Source organism: Zalophus californianus, chromosome 4 (assembly GCF_009762305.2).
Source record: "Zalophus californianus isolate mZalCal1 chromosome 4, mZalCal1.pri.v2, whole genome shotgun sequence".
NCBI lineage: Eukaryota > Metazoa > Chordata > Mammalia > Carnivora > Otariidae > Zalophus > Zalophus californianus.
Window position 1 is genome coordinate 141721030 of NC_045598.1, and position 12565 is coordinate 141733594.

General features: G+C 36.9%; 1 protein-coding gene across 10 annotated transcripts in view; it reads left to right on the forward strand.

The window, feature by feature from the left end:
• RALYL (RALY RNA binding protein like) overlaps positions 1 to 12565 on the forward strand; it is a 685749-nt gene that overhangs the window by 481878 nt on the left and 191306 nt on the right. Inside the window, exon 1 of one of the 10 annotated variants that reach the window (XM_027580138.1) lies at positions 11326 to 11443. The exons of the other annotated variants lie outside the window; for them this stretch is intronic. Within the exon in view, the coding sequence (XP_027435939.1) occupies positions 11407 to 11443 (37 nt within the window). The 5' untranslated portion in view covers positions 11326 to 11406. Of the gene's footprint in view, positions 1 to 11325; positions 11444 to 12565 lie in introns of those variants that run through there. 10 annotated transcript variants of the gene reach the window in all.

The window sequence follows — 12565 nt, forward strand, 5'->3', positions numbered from 1 at the left end:
TTAATTCTTGTAATAATCCTGGGAGGGTGGTATAGATGAGGAAACTTTTAGAGATGAAGAAACTGTGTATGGATATATAAAGCAACTTGCCCAAGTTCATGCAGCTGGGTGGCAGAGCTGGTATCCAAATAAATAAGCCAGTCTGGCTCCAAATCTTGAGCTTTAAAACACTTTTAGCAACTCTAGTTGAATATGATTATGAATCTGTCATTTTGCATAGATTGATCTGTAAATGTAAATTTGATACTAGTAAGGAAAATAAGAAACAACAATGGCATAGAAGCCAAAGAATAGAGTTTTCGAGAAAAAGATAACAATTGACATTGTCAGATGTTGATTAATGTCAAGTGGAATGACTATTAACCAGAAATGCCTTGATTGGTGTCCTCGTTATAAAAGTTTTCCTGTTACCATTTTCTAAAGTCATATTTATTAACCATTATTTCTCAGAATGTGTCAGGCCTTTGCACTCAGCATTTTATTAGTTTCAGCTGTTTGAGTATAGTTGGGCAGTTGTCACTAACCCATTGAGGCCAATGACACCAACTCACATACGTGTATCTTGGCTTCATTCCTATGATGTTCTCTAGCATAGATACACTTTGCTTTGCTTCCACTGAAATTGCTCAAGATGTCTTGTCCAGCGATCTGTGTGAAATTAGCTCTTGTCAGATATTTATTGACTTACTACACAACTTTCTGTCACCATTCACTGCCACTTCTGCAAAACTCAAACCAGCATTTAGAATGTCAGAGTACTGTATACATTTATTCTGTCTGATATGGACAGATAATTTTAACTGGTATTTTCATTAAACATTCTTTTTAAAAACCTTTGGATTCACATAATATCTATTAGTAAATAAAATATCAAGATTAAGACCATGGTTATTTTATCTTCCTGTGCCCCCTTCTAGTTTGTGCAAGTATATGCTTCATAAGTATCTGTGGACTGGAGTAATGAGGCATAGAATTCTATTAACTATTATTGTCTTAATTTGAGTAATGAACAACTGTTTGGAGTACTGTTACAAATTGGTAACAAAGTTAACATAAGAATAACTTCTATCATCATTATTTGTTGAATACCAATTATGTACCATCATCCACTTTATACATCCACATCTTCCTGTAAGCTTTCCACCCATCTTGGTCTACCTCTCACTAATACCTCGTGGTCGCCTGTGACTACTATTTCAGCACTCTTTCCACAGCTCTCATCCACAGAGCGTCAGAGAAGAATGAACCAACTTACTGTCAAGGGCTGTTTTTTCATGCGCTGTCATAGGACCACACATCTACTTTCAGAGCACCTATCTTTGAACTGACAGAATATATTTTATGTTATCAGTTAATGTCTGTACCCCCCACTAAAACAAAAACTATCCGAACAATGGTGTCTGTTTTTCCTCACCATCACATTACCCACATGGCACAACCTGAGTGCATGAACTATCTGTATTGGATATATGAAAAAATACTAGAGTTAAATTAATTTCATTTTAGTGAGGGATCATACACAGAATCCTAAATTTTATAATAAAAAATCAGATTAATCTGATTAATCTGGTGGGAACATATAGATATTTATGCTACTGGAAACACATACAATAAACTCCCCCTTTGTTTTTCTCTCACTGAATCAAGATCAGGTGGTCACAAGGCCAGTTCCTTCTCTGTTATGCTACTTTCTTACAAAGATTTCTTTAAGTAGGCTTAGAAGTTGGGAACCAAAGGTTTTTGAAATTGAATAATCACCTTTTCACATGCTGTATTTTTATTCCTATTTTGTGAGCCCCCTAATGACGCATTTACGTATTTACTGCACAGTCCAGGTGGGTTTTCAAAAGCGTTCCCAGACATGATTTAAAGATAGCTTGAGATTTAGTGTTCATCAAACTAAAGGAGACAGTTTGGAAAATAAAATTTGAGACTCTTTTTTCCACTTACAGTCCTGTTTCTGTATCTAAGGCCGTTTAGGTAAACATTTAAAAACGGTTTTTATAACAGTAAGAAAATCATGAATTTCATTTACATATTTACTGTTCACATACTGCTGTGTTGGTAATGGCAAATGCAGAGTTTATTCAAATAGTTGTCTTTGAACACATATGTGAGGTCAAAGACTATCCAGGTGGTTCTCAGCCCCTTAGCAGACACAAATACACACAAAATGAGGACTGGAGCTGGATTCTTGAAATACCCTTGGGCTATGTAATGCTAAATTATACCTGAAAATTCAATCTATTCAACTCAGCAGGCTGAAGTCTCTCATCAATGTGATAATTATAACTAAATATGAACAGGAAAGAAATTAGGAGAACAGGACTGCTGTGTATTCCACTTCTCTAGACAGGCTGAAATGAATTCTATTAATATATACTTAAGATATTTTATGCACATTTTACATTGGAAATGATTAGAAATTTTGAAGTAACAATTTTGATGTTATCGTTAAAAACCAATATATGCTGAATGTGATCCATAAATAGAAAGTCATATTTAGCCAGCAGGTCTTAAAAGTCCATAAACAATCACACATCTTAGTATTGCTCTTTGCCCATTTTAAATATTATATTTTTAAATCACAAACCATCGTAATGTCTAGCCCAATATTTTCAAGATTGTGTGTGTATATGTGTGTGGTGTGTACACTTAAATTTATCACCTAATTTTATCTATTTTTTATTTATTTTATTTTATTTATTTGAAAGAGAGAGAGCACTAGCACGGGTGGAGTGGGGAGGAGAGGCAAGGAGGGAGAAGGGGCAGAGGTAGAGGGAGAAGCAGACTCCCTGATGAGCAGGGAGCCCGCCGCGATCTCAAGACCCTGAGATCATGACCTGAGGTGGAGGCAGATGCTTAACCAACTGAGCCATCCAGGTGCCCCTAATTTTATCTATTTTTAATTGGAAACTTTCTCCAGGTCATTCTCACCTACCTGATTCATCTCCTTGAGGAACATTTTCCAAACCCATACTGGATCGTAGGTTAATATAAATATATCAAATGCATTGATTAGGCTCCTGTGCTGCGTTTACATAAATATCTTAGGATCCTTGTACATGAATCCCTAGAATCCTTTATTTGGAGTCCTGAGATGGGTATCAGAATGAATTCCATATTGAAATCCTATGTATCAAATTTGTTCTCCCATTGAGTCACACATTAAAAGCAGGTATATCTTCCAAAAGAATAGCAGTAACTCCAGCAATTTAAACTGAAGTAAAATTCTAGATAAAGTTCTCTGTTCTCTACTTTTTCTGAATTTGATTTCATTGTCTGACATTTATTCACTTAATATATAAGTTAGTGGTATCATGGATTGGGCATGGCTTTTGCAGTTCACAAACTTGGATGCAGATTCCAGCCCTACTTCCTGCTAGTTTTGTGAACTGAACCTCACTTGAACCTCAGTTTTCGTATCTGCAGAATGAGATGACGATTCCTTTCTCACATAGCTGTTTCAAGATTAAATAAAACCACATAAGTAAAATCCTTGGCACTAAATAAGCACTTAATTATTGTTTATAAGATTTCATTCAAATTCTGTAATTAATCAATGAACTATTTTCATTTTAAAAATCTCACATGTATTTACATTGTTTGTATTATGAAACTAATGGTGGTTGACTCTACGGGTGATGATGTGAAATTCAGATATGTGGTCCTCACCACAATGTGGTATATCCTCTTTGAAGCAGAGAATGCAAGGCATCATACAATAAAGTGCTAAATCCTGTGAGTCAGCCTTTTTTAGCATAACGCACTTATTCTCTGCCTTATACCAATAAGAATTTGAGGTGACTTACCCCCTACTTATACTCCACTACCACATATATCCTATAAGGTATAATTCTGTATAGATAAAAGACAGCAGAAGAAAAAGTAGAATGGAAAGATAAGACCAGATGCTCTAGTTCAGAGGCCAGGAAGAAAAGAGGGCAAGTTTGATGGAAGAAGTCGACTGAGATAAGAATCGGCCAGAAAATAGAGAAAGGCAATGCCCTGGGCAATCAGCAATTTGTGCAAGAGGACTTTTAGCATGTATTTCTCCATGGACATTTGCTACATTTTGCCTTCATCTGCCTCAGGTGCCACTTGCTGGTCACCGCCATTACCCTGCATCTTCTCTACTTCTTTAAGGATCTTCCCCAACCAGAGTCTGGCCACTGAAGTATCGTTCATCCTCCAAACACCCTGGACACTGTCTTGCTTGGTAGCTCTTCAACTCACAACTCTGGTTTTTAAGACAGGTAGGTAGATGGGTAAATAGGTGATGATAAGTAGATAGATAGATAATAGATAGATAGATAGATAGATAGATAGATAGATAGATAGATAGAGATACAGAAAGGTAGAGAGATATAATAGAGTATATATTTCTTATTTTGTAAATTCTGTTATAGTGAAATTCTACAGATAATTTTCATGATCCTGGAAACTATTGTGATTTTAAGGATTTTTTAATGTCTCACCATTATTCCAAGTAAAATCAGTAGTATCCCTCCATCCCAGGACACCGTGAAGGTGCTATGTCTGAGACAGAGTTGTAAGGTACTGAGGAAGTGTTTTTCATAATTAAAACACCTCCAGGGAACATGGTACAGCAATTCCCCCACACCATGCTCACGTCCAATAAACTCTAGTATTGTGTTCACATGTCTGTGAGGTAATTTGTTATGAATATAGTACCCTTTATGTGGCTATCACCCCTAAGAGACTTTGTACTTTTTAGATCTAGGATTGCTACATTTTTACTGTGTAACAGTCAACATTTGTTAAAATACTTTGAAGTGAGATAAATTATTTACACAGGCATAAATACCTTACTTCATATTTCTAGTTATAATCTGTAGAAAATTCAAGGTTAATTTAATCATATGTCTTCTTTAAAAAAAAAAAATCTTTTAAGAGCCATTAAATATTTGGGCCCACCCAAAAGATGGGATTAAAAAGATAGAATGCCATTATCCTTGAGACAATGAAAATAAATTTATCCAAATATGAATGGAAAATAAGACCACTAAGAAGATAAAACTAAGTCTGAAAAATCAAATTTAGGCTAAAAGATCAATGAAACTAAAAGAAGGTAGGATGGGAACCACACAAAGAAAGGGAAATGAGCAAACGTGAGAATGCTCAAAAACAATTACCAAGGAGATTCAGTGAAAATAAAGCCAATGGCAGTGTGAGTTATAAAGGAGAAACATTTAACTTGTGTTGAATACGTTTAAGTATTAAATATTTTTAAAAATTCAGTGATTTCAAAGACTTGTTTGATATTAGAGCATAAGAAACTGGAGAAAGTCCAAAGAAGTGAATAAAGACTTCATAATAAAATCCAATTATAGTTTACAAAAAAATCTTAGAAAATTTTTTTCCAAATACATAAAAACATTTAATGAATCAAATGGAGGGAATATACAGTTGACTTGTTTGTCAAGTACAAACAGTCAAGTATAAAGAAGCATCATTCTGGAAATTTTCTCACTCATTTGAACAAATATTACAAACGAAAACTTGAGCCGAACATTAGGAAGTTTTATGTTTTCTCTGATTTAAAAAAGAACAATGAGAAATCTATCAGTCAAATGAGGTATGAGGTAAAATGACAAGAAGATTTTTTAATATGATAGCCACTCAATACTTTAATTAATAACTATTTTTAGATTATCTGCTAACAGGAGAGCACTTGACTCTGGGCAAACAGATAACGGATCCAGTTCCAGAACATTAGGCAAGACAGCAAATTATTTAATATAGACATGCACAGAAAATGCAGGTATTTTTCCTTAAATTGTCGAAAAAATGGATCAGTGATTGTGCTGAGGTTGAAAATATTTGGATGTTATCCCTGAAAGTACCTGAGCAAAGGACTTTTGTCAAGAATTTATAGGGGTTACACTAGCAAGGAGATGTTTTAATAAAGAAGGCAGAGCTCATATCTGAGCAGAGAAAAGGCAGAGTTCCCCCAGAGACAGCTGACATTCTGGTGAGGGAAAGGTAGAGAAGGTCCACATCTGTGCGTTGTACTGTAGGGTGACAAGAATGACATAAGAGAAAGGTTAACTGTGGGTAACTTTCTGTGCAAACCTGAGAAAAACTGACCAAAGGAAAGTTGAGATATCACTCTGATCAATTAAAGAAATAATTTCAGGCTAGGGTGCTCAGAGGCTCTAGGCTAACTCTGGAGTGTCCTGGATTGAGGGTCCTGCTGTGAGTACCTGGTTTGAGTAGCTTGAGGTCCTGCCCCTCCATTCCCTTCAGTTTTCTGTCCAGCTAACTTGTAAGAGCTCTCTGTGGTAGACCAGACATCTGTAAATGAGGAATTTTGGCAAATTCATTTCTTAACACATTTTCAATTTTACCACTTTATTGTTTTAGTAATTCTCTGAAATATAAGTATCATGCATTTCAAGTTAAATATTTCCACACCAGCCAGGGGCTCCTGGGTGGCTCAGTCGGTTAGGCATCTGCCTTCAGCTCAGGTCACGATCCCAGGGTCCTGGGATGGAGCCCCACATTGGGCTCCCTGCTCAGCAGGGAGCTTGCTTCTCCCTCTCCCTCTGTTGCTCCCCCTGCTTGTGCTCTCTTGCTCTCTCTCTGTCAAATAAATAAATAAAATCTTTAAAAATTATTTCTACACCGTCCATATACTGTGTCTTGATAAAATTTTTAGAAGTTCTACCAAAATTAACACATATTATAATTTTTTTTCTTCCAAGTTCTTATTTAAGCTCCACTTAGTTAACATACAGTGTAATATTAGTTTCAGGTGTAGGATTTAGTGATTCATCACTTACATACAATATTGTAATTTTTAAACCAGGTAAGAATGTCAGAACTCTGGGTGGGCTAATCATTTGATACTCTTGGTATTCTTTAAATGTTCTCTTAGTGTTTTATTTGGAAGAAAGGATGAGGGTGGGGGCATCAGGAGGAGAGGTGGGTGAGGTGACATGTAAGAGAAAGGGAAGTCAGCACTGCTGCTGACATGAGCAGACCTCTGCTGTCCCAAGCAGTCCATGGTGTTTCTGAACTTGAATGTCCCTACCAGCAGCCAGCAGCTTAAACCCTGCAGTTAATTGCATTCATCCCTCTTAGGAGTGAGTTGAGCACTACTAGTTGTTATGGAAATATGTCTCTGTGGGTCTTCATTCCCTATGGCCTAAACAGCTACCAAAAGTATCCCTTCAACCTTACATGGCATGCTACAGTATTGCATGGGCTCTAGAGAAAGATCAGCCAGTTCAAAGCCAAGCATTATCTCCTGTTCTCTGTGAGGTTTCAGTCAGAACACTTAATCTCTCAGCCTTATCTTACTGAAACATTAAAAGGGGCAAAAACAAAATAATAAAAATAATAATAATGATAGGAGGAGGTGGTGGATGAATCCATCATAGGATTGTTTTTAGTATTCAGTGATTAATCCCATAAAACTCTTAGAAGACAGCCTAACGCCTAACACCTAATGTGCACTCCCTAAACGAATGTTAGCTCTCATTAAACCACGGTGTTCGTTCCCTGTGATGAGTTCCAGCAAACATCATTTTCTTGATTTCAGTGTATTATTAGTGACATTATAATGACACTTTTACATAAGTCTTCTCCAGCAGCTACCCAGTGCATTGTCCCTTAATTCAGTCCTAAAATCATATTGGTCTATTTTCTAACAAAATAATCTCAACACAACTACCTAAGTCATGCAGTGTCCCTGAATATTACCTGCACCTGCCATCCTTTGGGGAAAGTTTGCTTATTTCTAAAAGGAAGGTAGGGATAGCTAAGTAACAGAATTGCAAAGATTATATGACATGATGTGTACTTAGCACAGTGCTTGACACATAGCAGCACAGAGTACTTCCTTTATCTCTCATTGTACACACACACACACACACACACACACACACACAAAATACACACCCTTCCTTCCTTCCTTCTTGTTTTTCTTTTATGTTAAAAGTCATCTTCTCTTACTTTGCCAGATACTTTTATTTTTTAAATGGTTCCTTCTATGAAAAAGGGAAAGATATTGACATAATCATTTGAATTTATATGATAAGTCATCCTTCCCAATTTACCAACACTCATTGGATTTGTATTTTAAGTATGGAGTATAAAGATTGAGTCCATTAGGGGCGCCTGGGTGGCTGAGTTGGTTAAGTGTCTGCCTTTGGCTCAGGTCATGTTCCCAGGGTCCTGGGATCGAGCCCCGTGACCATTGGGTTCCCTGCTCACCTCCCTCCCTCACCCTCTGCTCCTCCTCCCCATCTTGTGTGCTCTCTCTCTTTCTCTAATATAAATAAATAAAATCTTAAAAAAAAAGATTGAGTCCATTAAAAGAAATCACGTTGCAGGGAGTAGATAGATATTTTAAAAAGCAAGTAATGCTTTTTTTTGACCTCTGACGTTATAGGCATAAAGCTGATTTTGAACATAAAACAACAGTACTCAGCCTGGATTCTTGAAGAGGATAGGGAAAAAAGAATGAGATACCTGGACCTGTCTTCTCTCTTCAGCTACCTTTTCTGTCCTATATGTCTGCATTCTTCCTCCCTATTCTTGTGGCTGAAAATTTCCCAGCCAAGACCTCCTCCTCTGCCTCAGCTACTTCCTCTACCTGTGCTGCAACGTGGTACTCGTGAAGTTGGTCTCAACCCATTAGGTGTAGTTGAGGTCCCCAATTGTGATGGTTTAAAGCACTAAGCACAGATATGAGGTCCAAGAGTGGATGGCTCTATATTCCCTGAGGTAAGAAGAGTAATGTAAGAAAGAGTTGAAAGCATGAAAATCCCTATGTGGAAACAATGAAAGAACCCTGGTGCAAGATTGGGAGCACAACAGTGTACCAAACATTGAGGAGTACAAGTCAGGATACTTGTTTTCATGTGTGTCTGTGTGATAATGAATGAGGCTGGGTGGTGGGTTGCGGTATATGTGAACAAATTTAAATTGTTACATAGCCTTTGCAAAAATTGTTCAGATCGATGTTAATTACAGATACTACAGCACTAACAATGTGAAAAGAGAAAAACTACACATGTGACAGAACCATGCAATAATGTAAAAATTAATACCATTTATGTCATTGTATCATTAGGCTATTTCTGCCTCATCATCACCAATGACATGTTTATTCATATCATAGGTATGTATACACATATGTCAGACAAATGGTTTTAACTTTGTTTAGTTGTAATAAATTTTAATTTTGTTGGTCTTCTGGCATGGGTGACTTTTATAAAGGAGAACTTGCTTAGTGGTTGTGACTTTGCTTCAGTAAATTTAAAATTTATCTTCACATCTGTGAGTATATACAATTCCATCCAAAACAGTGAACTCGTCCAAATTAACTTTGGGGCCAAAAGATAGACATGAAATGATAAGTGCTTGCATCAAGTAAGAAAGTAACTTCAGTCAATAAACATGAGTTTGACTCTTGTCCAGATGTATTGAAAAATAAATTATAGTTGTATTGTCTTTATAACTTAAATTAGTTCATAAAAAACTCCTTTATTCAGCAAATATTTACCAAGAGCCCACTTTATACCAGGCATTAATATGTCCTCTGGATATATATCTCTGAAAAAAGAAAGTCTGTCCTCTGGAAGCTAATGTTCTAGTAGGCAGAGACAAAAAACAAATACGTAAGTGCTGTGGAGAAAAATTAAGCAGGTAAAAGGTTGTGGGATATAAGGTGTATTGTATGTCATTAAGAAAAAGCCTACTTATTATATTTATTGAAATATTTTAATCTCACTATTAGAGAAAACAAGGAAAATCCTTCTAGTGTTTCAGAATTGACTATGTCTTACAGTAAGATATAACCATAGTGGTCTTTGACAAAAAAATCTCACTAAACACTACAGTTTGTTAGTCAAAAGTCAAAGAAAGTGGACAGGAATACTGCTAAAAACCTGCCGACATGCTCTTCTTGAAATCTGTGATTACGAAATGTAGTAATTGCTTAAATATGAAAATATTCTTTTAAAAAAAGATTTTATTTATTTATTTGACAGAGAGAGACACAGTGAGAGAGGGAACACAAGCAGGGGGAGGGGGAGAGGGAGAAGCAGGCTTCCCGCCGAGCAGGGAGCCTGATACGGGGCTCGATCCCAGGACCCTGGAATCATGATCTGAGCCGAAGGCAGATGCTTAACAACTGAGACACCCAGGTGCCCCAAATATGAAAATATTCTTGACACTGAAATAACCCTTTTATTAAAAAGGATGTCTCCTGCTATCAGTAAGTAGACTGAGTTTGTTAACACTAAAAAGGAATTTTGGCAATTGAAAATGTCTTCTTCTGCTTTTAGCTGGAAGATGGAAGCTTAATGTATAATCAGGAAGTCTTATTACATAGAAGTTATTCGCTGGTGTCTAAATCCTTTGGTATTTTAAATAAAACTGCATTTCAGACACCCTCATTAGCACAGGAAGGAGATTGGAAATCATACACAATTTTGGAGTGTTTGGGAGAAGTAGTGCTCCTGAGCTGCTGCGGAGTACCAGGCGGGCGTTGCTCTCAGAGCAGAGAGAGTCCAAGGGATATGAAGACAAAGCTTCCGTGCTGTCCAGTTGACAGTGTGAAATGTGTTCAGATAAGGATATGTCCACAATCCTGTGAAAATAGAGGTCTGAGGACAAAAATGAGGCAGCAGGGGGGAAGGCAGGCAAAAGACTCCTGAAAGTCTTCTTTCAGGAGCGGACAGAGTGCCCAGCACACAGTAGGCACTCACTGACTCTGATACCCTAATGCATGCCCCTTCTATTCTAGGCCTGGGGAGATAATGTGAAAATGTTGCAATTCCTGCATTGCCTGAGAAGCAGTCTGTTTGGAGAAATAGACAAAACTAAAAGTGGTAATTGCTTTAATAATTGAGCATACAAAGTGCATTCATTGAGAGCTCAGAGACAGAAAGAATTCAGTAGAATTTCAAAAATAAAATACGAATCTAAGCATTCTAGGGTGGCTAAAAGACATGTGAACCTAAAGGATAGTTTTTAATTTCCATAAATCTCAAACAAGGGTTTTTATATTTCATATTTGTATTTTCAGTTTTACTGTTCTTGCTAAATACATGAATCTGTTCTTAACTCAACATTGCTTCAAGCACAGCACTTTCATAGTGCAGATTTTATTAGAGAACTTAACTGATATCAGTTGGGGGAAGGTGAAGGGAATACAATTTTCTCTGGAAGATTTGCATTAGATAGAGTAGTTACAGGCTGTAGCGTCTCCCCTGTAATTTTATGAGAATGGTATTACCCTGGCTTTCACTGTGTGATTGCTGGTTACCTTCTGTCAGTGAGCAACAGTCTTACTGCAAAGCAGGAACACAACCCATCTCTTTGTCTCCGTGGTCAAAGCAATTACTTCTTAGAAAGTCGGATTTTTCCAGAATGACCATGTACAGGAGCAAACGCAGACATCAGAGATGTAAGTAAATTCTGACCCAACTTTTTCTCATGACTGTGGTGGGAGAAACATACTTGATTCCTTAAAAGACTAATCATGACTTCTTCAGATCTATCCTGGTAGTAGAAAAAAATACTGTAGCTTTTTTTCTCACCAACCTTTATCTGTATCCCTCCTACATCCTTGGAAAATGTTGGGGGGAGAGGGGATAATTCACTTGTTACTATGGAAACCTTTGGAAAGGTTTACAAAATCAACAGAGAAACAGATCAAATGCAATTGCAGTCTAGCTCAGGAGCCTTCATTCAGGCATGATCACTGGGTAGTTCTCTCTCTCTCTCTCCCGCTCTCTCTTCTTTTCTTTTCTTTTGTGTTCCTTTCTTTTCTTTTCTTTTCTTTTCTCCCCTTTTCTTTTCTTTTCCTTTCCAGAAGTGATAGATTTTCTTTCCTGAAAGTCTATTGAATGGTTTGGGAAGCTAGCCTAAAACTTCTATTTATTTGTCCAATATCAATGATAACTCTCAGGAGAAATAAGACAGTTCAGAAGAGAGGGGAGAGAGAGTTGATTGTGAATGACAAGCTGAATATGTAACAGAATATTCATTGCCAAACTTCTTGGTCCGGAGCATATTTGTAATATAATTCATTACAGACACCATTTTAAAGGGTTAAAAGGAGTCATTTGTAATCTACCCTAAAGGAATTGATTCTGACTGAAAAGGAACAGCACACTTACCCTGGCGTAAAGTCCAGAACAAAGATGATTATGGAACTGAAAGCCACTAGGTTTAGCTAAAAATCCAAGTCTTATAATGTGTTTTATGGTAATGCAATATGCCTGCCATGAAAAGCTTTCCAATCACTTCTCTTTCTAGTAAGCCCAACTCGTTATCACTTTATCTTCCCTATTGTCTAAAGCAAAGTAAATATTACCTTATTGCGCCCAGTGCGTCCTATCACTGACTCTGTTTACCATCTTAGACAGGGAACTACAGCTTGTTCTATAGTCGAAGTCTGTACTTTTTCATTATTCCTAGGATGTCTTTAGGCATTACTAAATATTTTAGACAATCGGCAACATATCAAAGGCCAAAATATGATAGAAATGAAATTTTTTTTGAGTGTGATAGTATTTTTGGCCAA